We start from the raw sequence: 25,234 nt of genomic DNA, 5'->3' as shown, positions 1-25,234 counted from the left end.
GTTGTTACTTGCTTTAATCATGGTGGATTCATTAGATATTAAATGTTGACGAGAGTGAAGAGTGAAAAGATATTAACAACACCGTACAAATTTGGAAGTATTTTATTATTAAGAGTAACGATGCAACATAATCAAAGAGCTTAAAAATACCACAACCAGGTAAAGATTGTCAGCTGGAGTAAAAATTATACACAAAAGGAGATTTCCGTTGTTGAGCAGCATTTGGCCAAAGCTTTGAGCTCAAGTGGGAGTAATCATTTACAAGATATGATATATAAAAATCAGTTCAATCCCTTTTTACAATAAAAACCTAATCTTTGCACTATTTTGAACTTAAATCAAGTCAGCTGGACTTAAAAGGATCTGATGGAAAACTCAATTTAACAATACCCCACAGGATCACTAGATTTATTTAATGAAATACAGTAAAGCAGAGTAAAGAGCCTGACGTGTCCTATAGGACAGGGACACTATTGGAAGACTTGACTGCATTTTTTTATATTGCACAAAACATTTGGTCATTAACAACCTTAATACAAATCAAGCAGCACATTTGGCTCCTGGCCATGTCTTTGGTCTTTTATGTTCTGGTGTTGAAATGTGTGACAGGTACTCAAAAACCCCTCTCAGCTGAACATCACATTTAGCCAGAAATGTGTCTGAATGTGGATCTTTTCAAAAGATAAATAGATCATTCACAAAAGCTCCACATACTGTATACAACTGTGCTGCTGAATAAATGAACGATCAATGAGGTCAGACCTGGTGCCAAAACCAGAACCACAGATCTGTCAGCACTGAATCTTTAACTTTAAAAAAAAAAGAAAGAAAGAAAGAAAGAAAAGAAAATCAATATCAAGATATTAGGGTACAGAAGAAAGCTTCACCGGCACTCTTGCGTTCAGCTGCTATAGAATATTTTTGAGGTTATATGTTTGTGTCCCACTGAGGCTTGCAAGGCTCTATAGTCCAATCTCTTAATACCCAGCAGTATGCAGTCCAGAGAAAAAAAAAAGCTGTTCACTGTGAAATCTCATATACAAAAGTAATCAAAAGGGGTTTTGGGGTTTAAGCCAACACTGTAAAAAGACAATGTTTCTGCTTGACATATTTACTTAGAAAGCAGGAGCATGTGGAGCGAACTGATACTAAACATTCAAATCAGGAGGGTGATGGCGATCCCTCTTACTTTCAGAGCACGGTGCTCTCTGAATCGGCGTAAGGATTCGTCGGTGACGCCGGGTCGGAGTTGGGCTCTTGACCAGCAGAGCTCTCGTCTTGTTGATCCACAATAACCGCAGGGATGAGGGCTCGTCCAAGCCCCTTCAGGACGAGGCCTCCGTCTGTACAGGACATTTAATAGGAAAGCAAATCAGTGAACAGACCCATTTAGATGTGTTCTAAACTTAAATGTCCAGTGTGTAACATTTAGAACTAGGAGAAATTGAAGGTACTACCCAAAATGAACAAACCAGTTCCCTTGACATGCTTGGTATAGTGCAGGATGAGCAAAATAAGTACCCCCCCCCCCCCTTTGTTACAACCTGCAGCCTCACCACTAGATGTCACTCATTCTTACACACTGGACCTTTAAGTTCAAGGCAACAAACCAATCTTATCCATAACCACACACTGACACACGCACCGTTTCTCACAGCAGAGTGCACACACTACATGCCACTTTAACACACTCCATAAGACACAAAGGATGCTCTCGTTTTTAAATACAGTCGCTATTTCATATTTGATATCGGTTAAATAGGATTTTCAGTGGTGAAGGGAGTTGTGAGAGACTGTATCCTTGGTGTGTTAATCTTTAATCTATAATCATTGCTTCCAGACTATTCCAGTGCACATCCAGAATAACAGCACATGGTTCGTTTAAAATCTGCTTAGTATGTCTACGGGCATATTACGGAAAACTGTTAAGCATGTTAGTGATGCCGGACAGTGGTGTTAAAAAGCGAAACAAGTGCAAACGAATACACGTGACAATGTATGCAGTAGGAGTGTTGCAAAAAACAAACAAACGACACACTGATGGCAGCAAAGTGCTTTTTTTTTTTTTTTTTTTTCTTTCCTTTCCCCACAAAGACACAAAAACATGCAGTGGGCAGAGAAGCCAGTGCATCAGCCAGTCGCACCCTTACCATTACCTGCCTTTGCAAAGCTCATCTCAGGCTGCCAGCTCAGACATCTGCAATATTTACACATATCCTGTCATGCTTCAGATCACCACAGGTACATTTAGTGTGTGAGGTAATTAAGAGAAAGTGAAACCAAAGCCAGAGGGGTTACAGCACATACACATGTGCCATGAGGGGATGCTGAAACCAGACAATAGTGATTACAGTGTCAGCAGACGAGCGGCAAGTGATTTCAACTCAAACTTCTGCACAGAGAAACGTTTCGATGCTGTTCAACTTCACTGAAGCTCATGGTGTATATTAAACACACTGTGGTCCACATCGATGAAATCCCGTCCTTTTTATACCTTCAGTGGCTGTTCACGACATACAATACTATTGTTATTGCACAAACAAGTACACACTTTGGTGCCGAGGTCCACAGAGTTCAGAATGTCAGTATAGTCAACAAACACTATTACAATGTTATTATTACACAAGTCACATGTTTTCCAGCAGTATACAAAGTAATATTAATATTAATAATATTATGCATTAATGCATCAATAACAGTAACATAAAAAAAAAACTTATTCTTAAGTAATCTATGCTGACAAAGTAATGACTTAGTTGTGGTACTTTAAGAGTAGATATTGATACTAACGTATTTACTATTTTATTGTTATATTTTACTTATGTAAACTCTTAAATGCTGCGTTATGTTTGTAAGGGAGTCATCTGCACACCGACTCTGTCGTGTTGCTACTTTCACTTGATTATGTGTGGCTTTTAAACATTAATAAAATAATAAAGAAATGTAATTGTAACATCAAACCTCTTTCAATTAGCGTCAATTAGCAATTTTGTATGATTTATGATGTTTATGCATGACATGGAAGTGGAAATCATTTCATTTGTGGTATTTCTAAAGTATCTCAGTGCTTCTTTCACCACTGACAGACTAGGAGCCAGATGAGTTTCCACTGGAAAAATGTTGTGCACAAAAACACCAAGAACACACATACATAATTACAGTTATTACATTACTCCACTGAGTAATTGGATGTCAACTACAATTTGGCTTTCACAGCTTTTTACATTACCGCTGCAACTTACAATTAAGCTCTGGATTATTTTCTTGATAATTGTTAGAAATGGTGTTTCCTACAGCTCAAAATGATGATATACATGTAAAAAATAACACAATTATTCAAATGTAATGAATTATTTGTTAAATGGAGTAAAGAAACCAGAGAATATTCACATTTAAGGATCCTCATTCATTTAGAAATCAATTAGTAGTCTATTAATCGTTACGGCCCTGATTTACATATAACTGTGTAATTGCTTTATAACTCAGCACAAAAGGACAAATGTCTTACCTGTTATAATCTTGGACGCTGAGTTAAAGAGGCCATTTCCACTGTCATTGGCTGCAGGTTGAGGGGGCGGCGGCATGTTGGGTCGGGGTCGTGGCTTTGGCGCTGGCCTAGAGGGGCGAGGGAGGGACCCAGAGTGGTAGGAAGTCGGCAGACCAGAGTGGGGTCCATCATGAGGTGGAGTGCCAGGAGGGGTGGGAGTGCTGGGGGGTGAGGGCTCCGACTCCCCCTGGGCCTGATGGGGCTGTGGAGGCTGTGGAGGTGGGTGGCTCGGGGCGTGGATTGGGCTGTCTTTGCCGGAGTGGCGTCGTGGCATTATGGGTGGATAATGGGTGTTACTGTGCTGGGAGGAGAATGGGCTGGCCTGTTTTGGCGGAGCTGGTGCCTGTTTTTTGGTTCCTTTAGAGGAAAAACAACAATTATTACATGTTTTTATTAATAAATAATATTGGTGATATGAGTTTGCACATTCTCTTACCCCTGCGGACCATGTGTGGACTAGGCCCCCTGGACCCACCCTGTGACTGAGGGGGTCCGACAGCAAGATGGACCGAACCATTCCTCTGGGGAGGAGGGGTGGACATGTGTTCACGGGCCGGGCTGCGGAAATACAATAAGTCGAAATGTTAATCCATCAACATGCCATCTATACTTTTCATTCGACACGTGAGTGATACATCAGTGTAAGAACTCATGCGTGATAGAAAAACAAACTACACACAATTTCCACATTAAGGAGAATTACATTAGTTGAAGGTTGTCGCATGAAGAATAAGTCAAAAACAGACAAGTGTAGAAAGAAATGATGCAAGATCAGAAAATAAATTTGATTGGAAGAGAGAAGAATGAATGGCTGTACGCAGCATGCTGATTTAGACATCAAGGCAAGTACATTTAAAAAAAAAAAAAAATTGTTTGGTAAATGATCACAAATGGCACGGGTGGGGGGAGGGGGGGACAAACGTTCTGTAGACAAAGCATTGGGTGATTTTCATTGCATTCCATTCACAGTTTGTGGACAGTGTTATTCACAGGATTATTCTCTTTCAGGATTTCTTGTATGGGAACGGTGAAGTCAAAGCCTAATCAGAGACATGACAAACATAAAAGGGTGGTAGAGCTCCAGATTGGCTGATTGGCTGCGAGCAGGCGGTGGAGTATAGCTGCTACCTCAGCGCGCCCCTTACCTGCTCTCCTCTGTGCTGAGCTGGGTTACAATCTGAGGTTGCACTGTGGCTACCTGGACCCCACCACCACCAACACCGCCAGCAGCAGCAGCAGCAGCAGCAGCAGCACTACCAGCTCCACTCAGGCCAGGCTGCTCAGCCTCTACAGCCAGGGACGGAGCCTGGGGCTGGAGCTCGGGCTGAGTAGGACCCCCGGCTTCCAGAGGGGGCATTGGGGGTTGGAAGGTGGGTGAGGTTAGTTGTGGCTGCTTTCTATTTAAAGCGTTGGGTCTACGTGGAGTGGGATCCGGCTGTTTGTTAACAGTGCTATGGAGGGGGGGAGAGGGGAGAGAGTTCAGGAGGACAAACCAGACACCATCAGACAGAGTAACAGGGAGAATTAAAGTGAGAGCAGAGACAGACCGAAAGAGATGGTGCCAGAGACAGAAAGAGACACAACTTCCTGAGTTCAATGAAACCAGAAAGAAGAACCCCCAAAAAAGAAATGAAACCATATGACAGTGACCTTTTTTAAATAGAACAGCTTTGAAGTGTGACATTGCTGCTGGGACAGACGAGACAGATGCTGCACCATACAAACAAAGTGCCACACAGGAAGCTCACACAAAACAGAAGAACCAGCAACCTACATTGAGACCTAAGCTTTAATTGGAAATAAGAGAGATAACACAAGAGTACACAAGAGAAGCACTAGAGAAATATAATTCTAGACAAAGTGGCATCAAACAGTAATGAACTGCAATATGCAAGAGAGCGTTTATCTTTATGTTCTTCACCAACCTCAAGGAAAAAAAAACGGATTCGCTGGTGCTAAAAATCACATGAACATCAACAGAATGTGGTGGGAAAAGAAAATCACAGTAAACATCATTCCCTTCTTTCACTTTTCAGGAACTGGATTAATGGGAGCTACATTTTACTAAGGCACAGCTTTGAAGTCTGGACTGGGCAGATCTTCAGTGGGTGTCTCAGTGACTGTGATGGACTCGTCGGCCACTACATAGAGAGCGGACACGGCTGGGCCCCGCGACTCCTGCCTGCTCAGTGGCTTGGGGCGGGACGGGAGGGTGAGGGGCAGGCTGAGGCTGAGGTTGGGGCGAGACAGGTACCTGTCTTTACGGGGCGTGTGACTGTCCCCGTCCTGCCCCACTAGGCTCCCAGGGCGCTTCCTATCCAGGCCGGATTCAGGATCTGGGGTGGCTGGGTGGGTGGGCATGGCGAACATGCCTGATACGTTGAAATCCACCTCTGAAAGAGGAAGAAGCAAATAGGATGTGGATGTGAAACATTTCCTTCAGTTACACGCTGCCCTATAGCTGTATTTACAGACATTTCTGCATTTAAAAGTCTAAGAACGATGAGACGATTGAACGGACTAACCAGCCAGAGCATTCATTTTGAAGTGGAAGCTTAATATGCAAAAATGTAATTAAGTAAAACCATAAAAAAAACATTGTGGACATTCCTGCTGAGGTCAACAGAAAGAGTTTCAACGCCAAACGAAGTGCAAAGAACATTACAGGTGGTCGGTAATATATTGTACAGTTAAATAAAATGATACAATAGACAGACGTTTTACCTTCAGGGAAGAACCAATCAGCATGCTGGATAATTGGTTCAATGATGGCTACGACATGGACCGATGTAGCAGCTGCCATCTCTGCCAGTGTCCTGAATACAACCACAGACAGACGAGAAAGACAGGGCCTCGTCAGATCTCATCAACATTAGCTTCATGTTGTACTCAAGAGAATTATTGTCAGGTGAAAAGTGCACAAGCTTCTTTTTTACCCCTCTGCCTTCGCCCAGAGCAGGTTGGGTCCAAGGACAATGGCGATGTTGCTGGGAGTCATTTTATTAATGTCACTGTCCTGAGCCAGTTTAGCAAGAAACTTAACCAGATACCTGCAAGAGAGACACTGGTCACTGGTGTGAAATCTCCAAGGCGGTAGTTGTATTTATTGTATGATCACGTGTGTCCTTCTAAAACACACTTTCTTTCAGGATAAGCTGTCTCTACTGTATGTTGAACATCTTCATTCATTCATTCATCTTCTACTGCTTTATCCTGGTGCCCATCCCAGCTGACACAGGGCGAGAGGCGTAGGTACACTCTGGACAGGTCACCAGTCCATCACAGGGCCACACATAGAGACAAACAACCCCCCCCACTCGCACACTCGCACCTACTGTCAATTTAGAGTGACCAATTGACCTAATCTCCAAATCTGCATGTTTTTGGACTATGGGAGGAAACTTGAGAGCCCGGAGAAAACCCACGTACACCTTGACATCATTTATTCATTTCCTACAATAACAATTAAGTTTATAGAATGTCTACAAAATGTTTTACAGTTTTAAAGAGACTGTAGCTTCATTGGAACAGAACAGAACTCCAGACGCTCTTACCTGAGGTTGGCTTTGTTGGTTTTTGGCAAGTGGTCACATGCCACCCACAGGGCCTGAAGCCTTTTGTCAGGGTCCGACACACTGAAACCAGACACACACATTCTACTGTGTAACTACCCGAACATTTAAAACAGCCTGCGAGCGTTTACTGGTGTTTTATTTGATATTAACAGGGCTGTGTTGGAGTTTGTGTGTTTGTCCTCTTACTTGGAAGCATTATGCCACTCGTCGTACAGGCCAAACGTCATAAGAGGTTCAGGAAGTTCCCTGAGGTAGGACTTCAGCGCTCCTGTGTGTTAAGAGAACAGCTATGAGAGAAACAGTTGAGACCGGATTGTGTCACGTTTTTTTTTTTTTGTGCATTTGTAGCAAGGGTACCAGCGACGGCATGAGGGTCAGAGTAAAATTCTTCAAGCTGTGAGGTGGAACAGTCGAGCGCGGCTTTGAGCTTCTTCAGCTTTGAGGCTCCGGCAGCTATTCTGAAGAGTCCCTGCAAGGACAACAAAGACAAAACTACTGAATTGTGCCTTTTAAACTTTTACAGGTGCTTCCATCCTAAAAATAAGCCAAAGTCTGAAGTGGAATACTTTCTAACAAGAGACATTTGGCTCGGAGTACCAGACAGATATATTACAAGAATTATCTTCCTTCTACCTCGTTCATCTACCTAGTATCTAGTGATAGGGTTACTTCTAAAGCGTTTGCGAGTGAACATGCTAATGGGTAGCAGATGCCATGGCGCGCTCGCACACACACACACACACACGTTTGTGCAGCATTTTTTTGGTCTTCACAAAGGCACAAATACAAGAACACACACACAAGCTTGTCCCTGCCATACAAAGTCTAACAGAACCACATGCATGTGTCATCATTTCTAGAGAGAAGTTCTGACACAGTGGAGCAGCTTTAACAGTAAAAGTCTACCTTCAAATTTCTGATCAATTCACCTCAACTTTTCCCTACTTTGGCAAAGTTTCTATCAGCATGATTTTTGCGTGTACCTCCTCTTTCATGCCAGTTTCCAGCAGCATCATGACACAGGCCTCGATAGGCAGAGCGATGTCACGGGAGCTCCTCTTCAGGTGCTCGTCCAGAGCTGTGCCGAACGCCGGCTTCTCCATCCACGAGTCTGGGTGAGAAATACATCAGTGTGTTTGACGGTGTTTTAACGTGTCCGACTTTCCTCACGTGTAGTCTTTAAAACAGAGCTTTTGTTTAGATTCCTATATGATTTGGCTGTTCACCTTGCTGCATTTGGATTCCTGGTATCATGGCCTCCAGAGCTGCCAGAGAACTCCTGTGGTATTCAGCCTGGGCCTCTAATAACTGGTGCATAAAGACAAACATAACACAGGGTCACAGTTACGGAACACAGTAGTAGCGCGATTAGTTATGCGGTGATAGAGGAACATATTTATTCATATAAATGCCCATTTTAGTTCCGGGTGCACTCACAAGGACATAATGCCGTGCGTACTCTCCCTCTTTGGAAGCAAAGTTGTACATATCTGCGGAGAGCTGGTCCTGTGAAGGAAAAGAACATAAACCTTCATTAAGACACTTGAACTTCAGAGGACAAAGCAATGACCTTTAATGACATGCGCCTCACAAAGTGCTCCTGCAGCATACAAGACCTCCTTTGTTCAGCTACTTAATTACACCACATCATAACCTGATGAGGAGGACCTGGCTGGAATGTGCCGTTTAATTCAGTTCAAACATATGTCTCCATTAAACACTGCAAATACAGCATCAAATCTAAACCTACTCTCACACCATCACTATATTAACAAATACTTTGAGGAGAGAAATGAACTGTGTAGTAATGACACAATATCTACCTTGCATATTTCTACTTTATTCAGAGCCTCGTCCATCTCGTCCTTGAGAGAATCCGCCTTAGCTGCCATGGCTGGGTTGTTGGACTTCGCTGCCTGGTACCACCTGCAGGCCAAGGTGTTATTAAAGGTATTTAAACACGCACACTACCAAGGGACTCGCATCACTTTAAATATTAAAACGCAAAACAACACAAAGTGACACCAAAAGCAGAATGTCTACCTCGTCTTGGCGGAGTCAAAGTCTAGAACCAGCTTGGCGAGTTGCTTCCTCTGTTTGAGTATATTGGGAATCTCCACCTGTAGCAAAAACATTAAGAACTCTGAACATTTTTCACAGTACATTTTATGCAAAAATAGTAAAAAAAATGACAAAGGCCTCGCTCAACAGAAATGAGTTTGTCCTATAAATCATGGTTATAATGGCTATAACATGACCGATGTATTCATGACTTATGACGTGTGAAATAAGATGTGGGAGAAGTGTCTGTACCTCTGCCAGCTGGTTAAGAGGTTCCAGGACGTCTCTCTCGAGCTGCACTTCATGCTGCATCAGCTCAAAGGCCAACCTGCTCTCTGCCTCCCCACACACACCCATCATCTTGCTGTTGACAGGAATGTACACAAACATGACAGCTATCACTATTTTGGAGAACATGTAAAGATTTTGTAGCATCTAGATGATTCATTCATTTACAAATCACGTTACAGAGCTCATTTGTGAATATCTGAGACCTAAATAATGTAATGCAAGATTTACTGTATTTTGTATACGTATTTTAATCCCCCTTTCTTCTCTTTATTGCTCATGAGCATAAAGAATGACTGACCCGAGACAAAAGAGTGAGTATATAGCAAAGCATATAACCACATATGGGAAGTGTGTGTGTGTGCCCACATGAAACACACATGAGTAAAGAAGTAATGCAATTGCTATAGAAACACTGTATCCAAGCACATAAACACAGATAATGGCACATAGGAACGAGTAGAAAACAGTGACATTAAAACGCTGCACAAAGGCAGATATAGGCCAAAGCACTAAACAATGAGAATGACATACATACAACCAAAATAACTCAAAGGAAACATTTGTAAATAAAACCACATGGGCACAAAAGCCTCTTAAAACCCCTTCCCTTCCCCAGAATGTAGAACAATTTACAGTGGACTTCAGGTAATAAAAATAAAAGACCCTTCCGAGTATGGAGTTTGTCTGTTCTGAGCTACTGTACTATCCAGGGTACTTAACTTGTGGTCTGTGCGGTTTAAAAGCTGCCGGAACAGCACTCGCACACAATAAATTGTTAAAAGTTAAATTTCCGCTCTCACCCAATCAGACTCTCGTCTCCCAGTTGACCACCTCCTTCCTCCATGGTCTGGGACAAAGTCGTGAGGGGCAGCTTTTTCTGCAAAAGAAAAAAATCACGTTACTTAAATACACGTGGGAAATATTACAGAGAAAACAAACACACTGGCCATTTGTTACGCCATGTTTGCTTTTCTGATTTGCTGTTGGCAAAAGTGTGGCGAAAAAAGTCCTTTATTATTATTATTATTGTCGTTCTTTTTAATGATGTTTATTTGATCGGAGAAACCTCAATACAACGAGAATTACCCAACAATAACTCACTGAAATGCACCACACAGAATTTGTAGCAACTGCTCACTTCCAGGGGCATTTTAAGAGACTTTGAGGGCCATGAACTCAAGGGACATGGGGACATTCAGCCTAGTTTCTATATATCTATACTATCTTTGACTACTATTCTAATATCTATACTATATTTATACAAGAAATTAAAGTGACAAATTCACAATAAACGATGAATCCTTCAGATGTGCAGTACGGGGCTGCAACTAATCTGTCGATTATTTTCTCGTTTAATCGAGCAATTGTTGTCTTGTTTGGTCCACAAACCAAAATGATTCAGTTTTACTGATTTCTTTGTTATTATGGAGCAAATAAACCAGAGAATATTCACATTTAAGAAGCTGAGAAATCAGAGAAATTTGAAAAAAAAAAAAAAAAACTTAACCTGAACTTAAAAAACTTAGAATATAAAGTATTTAGTGTTATCTACTGTTACACTTGAACAATAACACAGCCCTGTCCCTCTCAAAACACTGGAGTGGAACCATAATTAATGTAATCGACAAACATCTGCTGTGAAAAGGTTTATTAAAGACGTTTAAACTATTTGCAGTTTGCTAAAATATAAGACCAACTTCCAGTCTCATCATACCAATTCAAATGCCAATGATCACAGAATCTGACAAATACATAAACATAAAAAAAACAGGTCTGTCTAACAGTGTGTGAGTCTCTGCATGTGTGTGTGAGAAGACGCTGGCTTGTGACCAGGACTGAATATTTTTCTCCTGCTCATATCTGTGTGTTATGCAAGAAGAGATGCAACATGCTCATAGCAGATGATAGCAGGTCCTTGTGAACCTGACATTGGTGTCACAGTGTGTCAGTCTCTGTGCTGTGTACATGCCACACCAGCATCCCTCTGTGAGCCTCATAGATGAATGAATTTAATAAGCTTCACTCTGTGATCTTAACAGTTAATGGTCTGATTTGCCAGTTTGTTGTAAAGTATGTTTCCAACAGCAGAAAACAAAAAAAATCCACTTCTCACGTGTCTCTTTTCCGTGTCAGTGCCGAGTTGACCCTGCAGACAGGACACCAGCCTCTTGTGCGTGTTGTGCAACACCAAACGCACCAACTCCATCCGCCTCTCGATCTGTGGAAATCAAACCACATAAGGTGAAGCAGGGTACATGAAACGTCAGTGATCGTCTTGTCAGGACACATTCCCGTTTCCCTGCTGAACAGAAGCAAATCAAGTAAGGGCTACAAATAAAAACACAGATATGACACATTCGCATTGTCTCGAAACTTTCCATCCCGCTCCAAAAATACCTTTGTTTTCCCCAATAGCTGTCATGTGACCAAATTGTATTACTACACTATACTAACAGGACATACTGTATCTCTGTCTATTGAACTTTTGTTTATTTTGAGTATTGATTTATGAGTTCTTCTGTGAAAGTACAGTATATGAATATTAATGTTCAAAAGTTTTTTTTTTCAATATTTTCCAGGGTTACAACCGGTAGCACTGACACAATGACATTGTACAATGAGTCATGGCAAGTAAATAACAGACTGATGGACTGTTCCATTTGAGTATCAAATGCCCCACTAGCGAGAGTTTGCATATCAGTTCCTGTTCCCTGTTGCATGGTTAACTGACACCTGAAAAAAAATCTCCGACAGTAGATTTCCATATGTAGCTGAACTGTCACTGACTCAACATTAGGTCGTTTTTTCTTTTTTTAAATCTTCTAAAAGTTTGAGGTATTAAAAGTCACAATTTATGGTCAATATGTTGGGATATTAAAAACAAACAGCAAACAACAATTAACGTTTTTAGAGGAATTTGTTCATTTTATAAATGAAATAAATGTGACATAATGACTCCTCCTGTTGTAGTAGCATAAGTGAGTCCAACGAACAGCCTCTCATCTCAAGTATTCACTTCCTCTTCCCGTTTCACTGTAAACACATTACAACATCTGAAGGCCTCTCATCTGTCATCTGATCTCCCATCTTGCTCCTACATTTATTCCTTAACTTTTCCCCCCTTCCTCACTAATTTGCTCTTCTCCTTACGACGTATAAAGCTCCTGCTCACACACGACTGTACTTTTCTTCCTCTCCCTCTTTCCTGCAGCCACCGCTTCCATGCCAGACCACAGCTGGACTTGGCTTCTTTGCCTGGATCCAATTGATTCGCTCACCATTCAGCTGATCCCCGGCTCTGATTAATGCATGGAAGTCGAGCTCTATCTGGTGACGACTCGATTGGATCCAGACTTTGAAACCTCTGAGCCAAAAAAGGCAAGAATGAGAACCGATGACTGCAGTGTGGGCGGCGAGGACTCACTGGGTGATCACATTGTCTGTGTCCATGCAAAAGGCCACACAAAAATACCTTTGGGGCGCTCACTGATAGGAGTGTAAAAAATATTAAGACACTAAAAATACTGCAGTATTTCATGGTGGGACAGACAGACAGGATAGATTTGAAAATATCCTTGACAGTGGTTTTGTGCTGCATTTATTTATTTTTCCCTATGGCCCACAACTTCATATCAATATATAATGAGTTATTTCTGTATGTTTTTTTAATGCAAAGATTCATTTTACATCAATACATTTTTACTTTGAGTTATATATCATCCCATATTAAAACATAATCATCAAAAATATTGTTATTCCAATATCAGATTATGGTGATATCATTTTCATAACAACAGTTGGGACTTTTTTCACTTCACCAGGCCCCTTGTGACCAGACTCAATGCTCAGTGGCTCAATTTGAGTTTGAGAAACTGTATATTATTTATGCATATAACATTGGTATTTTTACTATGAAAATTGTCAAATATTGCCCTGCTTATGGTATCACAATATACCGTAATGTGCTGTATCTTCATCCTTGTATCAGGATCATATCACCAGATTCTTGCCAACACACAGCACATCTCACTGAAATGACTATCATGTCTGCTTCGCACAATTTAAATGTGTGACGTCCCAAAGTTATCTTTCACTATTGCGGCTTGTTCGCCGCTTTTTAGATGTAATTATTTAAAACTCATAATAATAATAATAGCATAATAACACGTGCAAAGAGTTCTGGCCTCGGGGAGGAACTCAGTTAAGGAAACACAAACAGAAACTGGCTGAAAAACTGAAGGCACACAAACACACTGTTACTAGTGTATGTGTTCGAGACAATCCTCTCCTGCTGTATGTCCAGTTATATTCTATATCCAAAGGTTTACAAGACAGTCACTGCCATCTTGTTTTTTTTTTCAGACCGCAATGAAAGCATTGAAGAGCATGAGCTGACGACCTATGACCTTCCACAGCAGAAAATGTGGAACGTTCAGTGAGTCACAGAGGAAACAGGCGGGCGCAGATATGTTTTTCTGGCGTTGAGCTGCTTTTGCTGACTGAATAGCTGGTAAACTGATGGGTGTGTGGACTGTACGGCTGCTGCCGGCAGGGATATGAAGGGATTTCACATGGGGCTCCACCATGTCACTTCCACAGGCCATGTTCACTGTGAAAACATACCACTGCGCTCACATACATGGAGGCAGGAAAGTCATTTTTCTTTTCTAAAATTGATACTTTGACATTTTGGGAAATATGCTTATTAGTATATGACGCAATACCCGCCCAAGTTTTACTTGACAGAACTTAGCACAGTTGGCTTTGTACAAAGGCCAACTTTAAAATGCACAGTGTATGATTTCTGCCACTAGGGGTCTCTCAACCAAACAACAACAAAAGACCTAAGACCTTTGATAACTGGAAGCAGTGTGGGATCATAAGAAGTTGTTCTCTTGTCTCGTCTGGACAGCTTCAGTGATCCATTAGTGACAAATAACAAACAATAACAGACAACACACGGGTGGTGCCAGATATTTCCTTTCCTTCTCTGCTCGGCTGAACACATCACAGGGTTATTGTTTCAAAACAGGTAGTGGTCTCCCTCAGTTATAGTCATTAAACGAACACAACCAGCTGACGGTCTCAAAGGGATTAATCATCTCGTGTAGCTCTGAGAAAAAGACGGCAAAACAAATTGGCCAAAATCTTCCTTTAACGGACCACAGCAGTCTTCACACATAGGGCATGTACTCGAGCACAACAATAACAGCCCAGTGTGTATCCTTGTATCCGTGGAAATACTGAGATGTCCCTGATAATACGAGGCAGCATTACCATCCAGTCTGACAGCCTCCTCACTTTTCCCACTGCAGCAGGAACGTGTCCAAACAAGATAAATGCCTCAGCTGAAGAAAAGGAATATGGAAAAATTGGGGGGGGCTACTTTGACAACATGGGAGAGTCAAATTTCATGTTGGAGAAGGGGGTGTGAGTGAGTGTTTTTGGAAGGGTGAAAGTGAACATTATTCTTTCTCTCTGCACATGTTTTCCAGCAACTGTGATTAAAATTAGAGTGCTGATGATTCACCGGTAGATGAGTAAACTCTGGGAAGAAGAGTTTTTTTTATCAAGATGACTAATCTGGGAGCATATCTGGAATACTGTAATAATCTTGAATGACAACATCACATTCCTCTGTTATTTCTTAAAAAACATGTTTTCTCACTGGCAGATTGGAGCTCGAGCTGTTGTGCCAAAAGAAATCCAAGCCACGTCCCCTTTTGCCGATCACCCGACAATCACATTCCTCTCTGAGAGCCGGAGCTAAAGGAATGTCTAACGCAGCACAAAGCTCCTGTCGTTCAGGACAAGGACCAAAGATGAGTGAAAGCTGAAAGCATTCTCGTGAAGGGTTGGGTCAGTTAGCACTCCGTGTTATCAGGACACTGATATACTATAAATGTATATAGGTCATTTGAACTCTTTCCGCTTACGAAGCAAACATACATATAGCGAGAGCGTTTGATTACCACAAAACTCCCTTGTACAAATATAATAAGAAATACAATTTGGATTGCTCGTCGAGGGCTGTGTGTCACTGTGTGTTAACCACATGGGGTTCATAGTTCATTACTGCTCGCCATAAAACTGACATGACGAAAAGAAAGTCCTGGAAAGCCTTTCCCTTCACTCTCTCACCTCCACCCAACAAAAGCTTCTTTCTCCTGTAAACATGCTCTTTCTCACTCACTTAGTCTTGAACTTAATCACCCTTTCCTACCAGTGATCTGTTTCACTTCAAACTGCAAACTCCCATCCCCCAACACACCCCATACTATGTCCATCGTCAGTGTAATTGCAAACAACAGAACATTGCCAGGGTTTGCCTTGAGTGGAAAACCATGAGGGACTTTTCCTCCACTGCCAAATCTCTGAGCTGGCGAGGAATGACTGAATGAACGACTCCCCTGTAATGTAGTAATGCTCCACTACCAATACTTGTGCTCCATGACGGCAGAGTGACTCGCTTCGCCATGATGGCTTTAACAGAGGAGAACTGGGAACGCCAGCAGCACTATAACTTCTGCATTTTAGAAAACAAGTTCTAAAAGGGTATTGTTCTTGCGCCGAGACACAGTCCTCTGAGACAGACTGGGTTAGACGGTGAACACAACACCCACAGATAATAAATCATAAAGTCAAACTGACTTGTAAACACTCAGTGTCAGTGATTCGGGGCAAAACTGTAGAAACAATGCAGTCAGCTCCCGGTCCAGTGCATTTTAATGGTTTGATATAAATGTACATTCTTAGATAGCACCAATACAGAGACAAATCCAAGAATGAGACAAAAACACCAACAGGTCGACTTGCACAGTTATAATGGAGAATATTGTATGTACCTGCAGGAGGTCATCACTCAGCACCTCAGTTTTCTCGGCCCTGTTGAGAGAAACACATCAAAGATGAGGTTTAGCAAATAGAAGAATAAAAATACAAAGACTAACAGACCTTTTTTTTTTTTTTTTACGTACGAAAAGATTAAGACACGTCACCATAAAAATCTCAGCAATATTATGCAATCCACGAACATGTAAGTAACTGTACTGTCTAGTGTTTGCATGTTCCCCTGCATCTGCATGCTTTTCTTTTTTGGCTTTCCCTCTTAATCCAAAGACATGGAGATTGGTGGGGGGTTAATTGCCCATGTAAGTGTGAATGTACAGTAAGTATGGATAGCTGTTGTGTATCTCGGAGTCAGCCCTGTAATGGACTGAAGTCTTCTACATCTCCCCAGCAATCCTAGAAGGAAGAGTGGTAAAGATGATGGATGAATGGATGGATCATTTAAGTAGAACACCACTGCTCACCACTTTTCACTTTCTTTTTCTCTTTTTTTATGAAGGTAGAGCTTCTGCTTCAAAGTGCAAAATGGATGTTCTGGCTGGTTGGGCCATTCGGTCTGCTGCAGAAACACGGCAGACCAAAATGATTTCCTCCATAAAGCAAAGCTTCTACAGCCTTATGCTAAGGCTACAAGAACCAAATCATCTTTATTTGGTGAGTAAGAATACAGTTCATAAGAACATCTATATCGGAGAAACAAATGTTTCCTGGATAAATAGAAGAACAGCCGAGGGAGACCTTCACACTGAAGCAAAGAAGTCTATCCAGCCCTACCTGTCTGCACTGTGTCCCTGCAGCAATGACACACTGAGCATATACAACATATGCTTAAATCCACAACACAATGATGTCACAATAGTTTACAATTCAAATGTGTCCCAAAGCCCATCACTGCTAAGGGCTGTTGCCTTTTTTTTGTCTCCTTGAACTCGGCAGATTCCTTCACCGTGCTGAACGCTCACTTCCTATTGTGTCATCTGCACCTGGTTTGTTATGGCAACAGCAGAAGGTGTGTATGTTTGTGTGGAGGAGGGTGGGTGTTGCCAAGGGGCTTGTTGATGACTGAAACAGGCCAAAACACACACACAAACGCCACACTTTGTAGCAGAGTCTGCAGAACATGACTGTGGCGTCAAAATCACCTCCACGGTGTCTGAAAAAAACATCCTCTCCTTCATATGTGACTTCTAAGACATCATTTTTTTTTGGTTTGAATATTACTGAGCTTAAGGGCCCTGAAACCGAGCTCACAGAACCTATCAATATTCAGCAAATCCACAGACCACACATACAGCAGCATGCACACGTATTACATCTCCACTCACAAACCCCTCAGGACCTCTTCCCTCGCTCTACCAGTGCAGACACACCACGCTATAGATTAAACTCTCGCAGGGATCAATTAACCCTCTCCCACAAAAGAGTTATTACCTAATACTGGTGAAAGATGCAGAAATAAGATCCTCACGTGTCACAGGCTTACCTCACTGCCTGAAATACCCTTTAGTGTTGGCTGTGCCTCGAGCTTGTACCAGGAGTAGACATTTTAACTGAACCATTACACTGATCGTGCAGCAGAGCAGCCATCATGCCACAAGTTTTTATAACCGAGCGAACAAAAGGATGTCTCTCTGTTCAAGCAAACTTGTACTTTGCAAAAAAAAAAAAAAGAGAAAAAATAGGCACCTAAAATATGCTGAGAATATGCTAAGTCTGAACTGCTTGGCCACTAATCATAAGCGTCATGCCGCGCCAGGCCAGCTTCCCCACATTTCTCAGTTTTTTCAGACTGCCAGCCCAAGGTTGTTCCAAACCTCCTCCTTTATAGATTATTTTGCTCCTATAAACCTTCAATAGAGCAGAAAATCTTTTTTAGTAGCCGTCCAGATCAAGATCTGTGCTTCGACTCGATCCTGTTTCTCGAGCTGTACAGGCAGCGCCTTCACCCACAGGGTTTGGTTTTTTGTTTTGATCTGCACTGTCAGCAGTGTGACCTTGTGTGCCTTTCCAGATCATACAAGGCCTTACATTAACCCAGGGCGGACACTAATCGAGGAGACATTTTAAAGCCGATTAAGGCAATTAGAAATGTGATGCTGCACCTTATGTGTCACACCAAAAAGGTCTGAGCACTAGAATACTGCTCTAAAATGGCAAATACAGCATTTAGATCTATCTATTTGGCAAAGTCAAAAGTCCCAGCTTGATAGTAGCAGTCTGAGAAGCAGTCAGTGATGGCATTAGACACGATCTGCTGCCAGAACTGCCACGCTCTCATCCACATGATCGCATTACACAGCCTCGCCTCTGACGGAAAAAGCTACATGAGCAATCTTAAGATTCCTATCAATACTGAATTTGCATTGATTCGACTGGAACACAGCTCGGCCCTGGCCAGCAGCTATTGTTCTAAGAATAGACTTCCACAATGCTGGAGCTCAAACCCTGGAAGAAAACCTGGCACAAAACAGCACAAAAGGCCAGAGAGGAACACGCCAGTACATGGACTTGTACTGCAAATGTCTAAAGGCTAAAAACTCTGCATATAATCATCATTTTACTGTGATTGACCCAAATCAAAGTGTTGTTCAACTTTGTTGAAATTAAATGGCTGTCTCCAAGCGCTCAGTATGTGACGGTTAAATTTAAATAAAATCAAACTGATTCCTCTTTTTTAAAAACAGTCCTCTTTGATGTCACCAGTCCTCACACTTCAACAACTCCCCCCCCTAAGTCTGGATATATCTGTGCTGAGCAGAAAACCACATCACAAACTGCCATGGGGGAGAAATATTCACCGGACACAAGTCATTCTCATTCTATGGCAGTGTAAAGTATATATTATTCATCTAAGATTAATTTGGATTAATACTAATCCACAAAACACATGACGTAGTGGAAAACAAACCCCAAACACAGGCAAAAGGTCCAGTTACACACGGTGAAAATGAAATCTTCTGCAACTTATTTTCCCGGCTGTGTCATGAAACTGTTATCTAGGTTAATTGAGGACGTCTTTGGCAAACTCTCGCTGCATTATTCCCCATTTTCTTCTCTAACTCCCAACGTCTGCGAGTCATGCGGCGCTACAAATGGCACCAGAGGATTTCAGGCATTTTTAAACTCTGTCCAGCAGTAATCCAGAGAGGGTGTGTGCCTGCAAACACTTCCACCTCTCAGTAAGCAAGCCGTCGTTCTGCTCAGCAGAGTTTTACTGCTCTTACACAACATAAGGTGGAATGTATGTGAGGAATCCCACGCGTGTGCCTAAAGGGGTTTTGGTCAGGAAGTCTTTTCAAAAAAGGAACATTATGAGGACGCCATTAAGGCAGTAATAACAGGAGACATCGTCTCAGTGAAGACTCCTGATGGAGATGAAGAGAAGAGGCGGTGTAAGATCACATTATCTTATATGTAAAAATAGTAGTCCCACATTATACACTGATCATCTGCTTGGACACATATGTCAACAGAGTTACACAGATTTGTGGGCAGAAGATTGTATTGTAATTTCAACCTCTAAGTATACTGAGCTACAGAGATACAGATTTATCTATTTATCCTTTATTAGCCAGGAAGGTGCTATTGAGACACAAGACCTCTTCTTCCAGGGAGTCCTGGTTAAGATAGCAGCACAACAAGTACACATTGTTACAGAGACAAACTTCAGATATAAAACTCACAAAAGAATATCAAGGCTAAAGGGGATTATTTAAAGGAGAGTAAAAAAGTAAAAAAGAGAGCGAGACATAATAAAGTAAAGAAAGAGAAAATCAGTTAGTCATAATCCAGGAAATAAATCACGTACTGATCTTGTCCCTTTTCTCAAAAGTGAGAATGTACAGCTTTTAAAGCGAAATAAACTTTGGCTATCAGACCTTTGGTCAAATAAAACGTGACATCTTGAAGAGCTTGATGTTTAATTGAGTCCTCCTCTACAGGACATTCACTGGCAAATGTTCTAAAATACAAAAATGTCTACACATTTCAGGTTTGCAAATATAAAGCTCTGCAGCTTTAACTTTCTTTTTTTTTTTTTTTTAATTTGCAGCCCTAAATATAATGACAGCATTAAAACAAGCACTGATTTACAAAAGGCAATTAGTAAGACTAGGTTTCATTTTAATTAAAGAGAGTGTAATGACACTGAAAATGTTGCTTGACGTCACCAAATTGCAAAAACGAATCTTTACTTTTTCCTAAAAAGTTACACAAACATGGCTCAGCCCTACAGACACCGCCCACAACAAGAAAGCGGATGACAATGGAGGAGTAAAACACACACACACACACACACACACGCTACAGTTGACGTTATAGTGCATATCATCAGCTTCATATGTGAGACACAGACCCAACAATGTTCAAACAAACAAACAAACACCCACCTTCCCACAGTCTGGTTGGCAAGTTGCCTCATGCGGTTGAACTGCTTCTTCATGTCTGTGATCTCCTCTCGTTTCTTCCAAAGTCAGTAAAAGTTAACGCTGCTTCACCGACGCGCGCACAGTCTCCCAGTCATCCAAAAGTTGCGCTACGTCGCAGCCATAGCGCGAGAAAAGTGCTGCGCTCCGTCCACTTCTCTCTTCCCTCACTGAGACTGAGCGCTTTCCTCACTTCGTCTCCCCCGCTTGTTTGATTGAACCCGGTGACACGGACGGTTTTTAAAAGCCAGAAATAATAAAAGAGCCCGTGACGAGCCTCAGGGTCCCCATCGCCACGAATATGAGCCGCTCTTTGAGACTTGACTGGCTTCTGTGAGGCCAGCGGTGGAAAGAAGGAAGTGCTTTTACTTCCCCACTGTACGGTGACATGTGATACCGGAGCAGAAAAAAAAGAGAAAAAAAAAGAAAAGAAAAACATAGACTTGGTCTGTTTAAGTCATGGCAAAGTCACCCTCATATTAGTTTTATGGTGTGATTAATAACTACAAAAATGAAAGTTTGTCATTAGGCTGAGTATGTGAAATATCACAAATAACAAATATAAATACACTTCTGTTCAAAACAAACAAATAATCACATGTTCTTTCGAGACAGTACACATTATTCAGCAGTAGCAGCAAAAAAAAAAGAAAATAATTATTCATGCCCAAAACTCTTCAACCACTGCAGGTAATTTAAGTCTCTGGACTGATTGGAGGTCAGCTCATGACGAGCAGTCACCCTTTACAATGATATGCTGCCACCATGTGGCTATTAATGGAACCACAAACACTTGGACTTGGTTTTAGTACCGGAAAAGGGGACAGGTGTTTGTGATCACACACTTCATGTAAGTCAGCATGCAGCTAAATGGAACTCAGCCATCTTGTACACCTCCCTCTGCCACTTGTCTGTCATTTCATTCTCACCTTTATCATTCCAGTGAAATGCCTAATCACAGGCCTTAATGTGAATTTCTCTGTGAGATGAATAAAGTATCTATCTATCTATCTATATCTATCTATCTATCTATCTATCTATCTATCTATCTATCTATCTATCTATCTATCTATCTATCTTACTGTAACACCAAGCGTGACACTGTTACAGTTCAGTGTTTATGAAGCTCATAACAGCTAAAGATAATCCACCATGCCTGTTCAGATAAAGGGCATTCTTCTGCCTTATCTGGCCTCAGTATTACAAGGGTCAAACAGTTTGATGTCCGGCTGCTTGCGTCTTAACTCTCATTTCATACCAAACTAAGTTCTCAGTCTCCTCCTTCTCTCTCCCTCACCATAAGGCTCGTCCAACTCTATATCAAGCTTTCAGCTTGTCTTGTTGCTCAACTTAAACTAAATAAATGTTGAGGTTTTGTACTCTTGTGGCCTACTGGGAGGAGCCAACTGCGCACGGACTCTTTACAACAAGAGTCTATGGCCAAAGAACTCTGACATTTTCAGTACAAGTCCATGTACTGGCGTGTTGTTCTTTGGCTTTTTGTGTTGTTTTGTGCCAGGTTTTCTTCCAGGGTTTGATCTCCAGCATTGTGGAAGTCTATTCTTCAAAATGTGTCTTCAAATTGTTTTTAAAGTCAATGAAACTGTGTGATAACAATATCATTCCAGTGAATGAAGTGTGTGTGTGTTCTTGTATCAGTATCTTTGTGAGGAACTTAGATACCACAGGGAGTGAGGACATTTTTGGCTGGTCCTCACTGGTCCTTCGGTCGCCCCTTTAAAGTGTTTTTTGGTTAACATTTGGTTTTAGGGTTAGAGTTTGGACTGGATGTTGTTTAGGGTTAGGTTTAGGTATTTAGTTGTGATGGTTAAGGTTAGGGTGAGGGGCTAGGGAATGCATTTTGTCACATTGAGTGTCCGCACAATGGCTGCTATGCAAACGTGTCTTTAGTAGGCCATGAGGGCAAACTGTGTCTCACATCCTTTGAGGACATTTTGACATTATGAAGACATTTGACATTTTAGCAAGTCCTTGCAACTTTAAAGAACCTTTTGATGCTTAATACTGAGTTTAAGGTTAGAATTAGTGTAAGGATACGGTTAGGCTTGTAGTAGAGATGGCTAAGGTTAAGGTAAGGGATAACACTTTGTCAAAATGAATGGAAGTCAATATAGTGTCCTAAGGGCCTTTTCTGGCATAAACACTGACCTTTTCATGAAGACCAAAACCTGGTCCTAATAAGGCAGAACCTCATTTCTGAAGGCTAAGATTTGTAATGTGGTTGGGGTTAGGTATTAATTGGTTATTGGTAATGTTAGGAATAAAGCTTTGTCTAAGTCGTCCAAATGAATGGCAGTCCTTAAAAGGAAAGCTGTGCACATCAGCATGTTTGTGTGTGTGTGTGTGTGTGTGTGTGTGTGTGTGTGTGAACCTTTTGGACCTTCACTTAAGATATGCCACCTGTGTTTGGTCGATGTTAAAGAACAACCAGTGTCATAGTTTCACATCTGTGATTTGCAGGCAGCTGTGCAGTCAAGTGAAAAGTCATCTCACAAAACAGGTTGTGTGAGGGAGTATGTGTGCTTCCATCTGTGGCAGTGAAAATTACCTTCATCTGTCTTTGTTTATACTTAAAAAAGTTTTTTTTTTTTTGATTTATTCACTTAGCTGGTATGAAGCAAACATCGTTTGCACTTATCAGAAGCTCTTTAAACTGGCTCACAAAAAAACGTAAAACTTGTAAACTGTCTCTAAAAATCCCACTCTAAACCAGAAATCACCCACTCCTCATTGACATAACAAATGCTCAAGAGTATTTTTTTTATCTCCACTGTCAGTGAATATACAACCTCAACGGTTGTGCAGGAAACACTGTTACTAATATAACTCATCATGTGCACCTCCTTACTGAGCTAGACCAACAATATTGCTGATATATTTTCATACTATCACCATCACGCGGTGACAGTAGAGAAGGGCGCTCTGAGAGGAAGGACGCAACAGCCTCGAGGCCTTGAGATAACTTGAGAAAACTTTGAGATAACTGCACTACAACTTGCACCACAGGGAAAAGTGGACAAAAAGGAGAAAAGAAGAGAAAAAACAAGTGAGAAGAAAATGGTGAAAAGTAAAGCTGACCAAATGTTGGAAGCTATGAGCGAAGAAATGGCGGCGATGAAAGAAGGAATGGCGGCATTGAAAGAAGGAATGGCGGCGATGGGAGATGAGATTAAAGCGATAATCTCCCATGAGATGAAGGCGATAAGAGGGGAGATTAAGGAAAGCATGACCGAATTCAGGGAGAAGTTGGTGGGAGTGACAGTGGAAGTCAAAAAGCTCCAGGAAGAGAATGCAAAAAAAGACAAGCTGCTTTGGGAGCTGGGGAACAGAGTGGAGGAGATGGAACAGCTGGGAAGACTCAATGAGGTGATTGTGACTGGCCTCAACATTAAGCCTCAGACCTACGCAAGGGCGGCTGCGGCAGCGGACGACCAGTCGTTGCTGCCTGATGAATCGGAAATCGAATCTGTGGAAAAGCAGGTGGCTGAGTTCCTGGCTGGCAGAGACATCAACGTGGATTTCAGCAATGTGGAAGTATGTCACCTCTTACCCCAAAGAAACGAGTCTGGAACACGAGCCGTCGAGCTGAGGTTCACTGACAGAAAACACGAGACGGCACTGCTGAAGCAGGGCAGGAAGCTCAAAGGCTCGGACGTCTACATCAACGAGAACCTCACCAAAAAGAATGCTGACATCGCCAGCCAGTACTACACTGAAGACCAATTTAACGAATGCATTGAGATGGATGGGAAACTGTCTTTAATTCATTTCGATAGCAGGAGCCTATACACCAACCTCGACCACATTAGGGAGTACCTACAGCACTTCAAAAATGCTTTCAACATCATTGCGGTGTCGGATACATGGATTAATGAAGACAAAGGCACAGATTTTTGCCTGGATGGATACAAACTTGTCTATGTTAACAGAAGAAACAAAGGTGCAGGAGGAGTGGCCCTGTTCATTGACAATAACATTGAGTATGAGATTGTACAAAATATGTCTGAAGCTGTCTACAAAGAAACAGATGTAAATGGCGCTTACGATTCCCTTTTGCAAATATTAAAAACGCTGTATGATAGACCCGCAAATCAGAATAAGGAGGGGAAACCATGGCTAACAAAAACATTGATAAATGCCTGCAAGAAGAAAAACACCCTGTATAGACAATACATGAGATTGAGGACGGAACAGTCAGAAACGAGATACAAACAATATAGGAACAAACTAAATAGCATCCTAAAAGATTGCAAGAACGAATACTACAGTAATCTGCTAGCAGAAAACATGAGCTATACTAAAAACAATGGGATATTCTAAACAATGTCATCAAAAACAAAAACACAAAACCTAGCTATCCTCTCTACTTCAAGGACGTGGGGCTGAATCTGGCGAAGAACATTCCTGACTCACTCCTTCACTGGGACCACTTTGATAAGGACAGAGACAGAAACCCCAGCACAATG

General features: G+C 41.7%; 1 protein-coding gene across 5 annotated transcripts; it reads right to left on the bottom strand.

Annotated features, from left to right (window-relative positions):
• Window positions 1–84: 84 nt before the first annotated feature.
• On the bottom strand, window positions 85–21,106 carry arhgap17b (Rho GTPase activating protein 17b). 5 transcript variants are annotated; one of them, XM_058653913.1, is made up of 21 exons: window positions 20,712–21,106; window positions 16,320–16,359; window positions 11,588–11,692; window positions 10,275–10,351; window positions 9,436–9,547; window positions 9,166–9,242; window positions 8,946–9,048; window positions 8,560–8,628; window positions 8,349–8,430; window positions 8,106–8,233; window positions 7,480–7,591; window positions 7,309–7,390; window positions 7,102–7,182; window positions 6,484–6,597; window positions 6,272–6,363; window positions 5,802–5,940; window positions 4,693–4,998; window positions 3,984–4,105; window positions 3,509–3,904; window positions 2,157–2,197; window positions 1,209–1,343 (listed from the first exon to the last, which is right to left on the bottom strand). In XM_058653913.1, the coding sequence occupies exons 1-20, from the start codon at window positions 20,762–20,764 to the stop codon at window positions 2,190–2,192; spliced, it is 2,298 nt and encodes a 765-aa protein (XP_058509896.1). In that variant the 5' UTR covers window positions 20,765–21,106; the 3' UTR covers window positions 1,209–1,343; window positions 2,157–2,189. The 5 variants fall into 5 exon arrangements, with proteins under 5 accessions (XP_058509895.1, XP_058509900.1, XP_058509896.1 ...); XM_058653914.1 differs by having other exon boundaries at window positions 1,215–1,343; window positions 2,151–2,197; XM_058653915.1 differs by having other exon boundaries at window positions 1,244–1,343; window positions 2,161–2,197.
• Between the last annotated feature and the right edge of the window lie 4,128 nt (window positions 21,107–25,234).

Source organism: Solea solea, chromosome 16 (assembly GCF_958295425.1).
Source record: "Solea solea chromosome 16, fSolSol10.1, whole genome shotgun sequence".
Taxonomy (NCBI): Eukaryota; Metazoa; Chordata; class Actinopteri; order Pleuronectiformes; family Soleidae; genus Solea; species Solea solea.
Note: the sequence above shows the minus strand (reverse complement) of the source record. Positions and strands in the feature narration are given on the sequence as shown.

Bases quoted from the DNA above. Each gene is read 5' to 3' on its own strand.
- arhgap17b (XM_058653912.1), bottom strand. From the start codon at position 20,764: ATGAAGAAGCAGTTCAACCGCATGAGGCAACTTGCCAACCAGACTGTG. The intron at 11,693-16,319 runs GTACATACAATA...TGATTTCCACAG, and splicing joins TGAGTGATGACCTCCTGCAG to ATCGAGAGGCGGATGGAGTT. The intron at 10,352-11,587 runs GTGAGAAGTGGA...TTTCTTTTGCAG, and splicing joins CTGACACGGAAAAGAGACAC to AAAAAGCTGCCCCTCACGAC.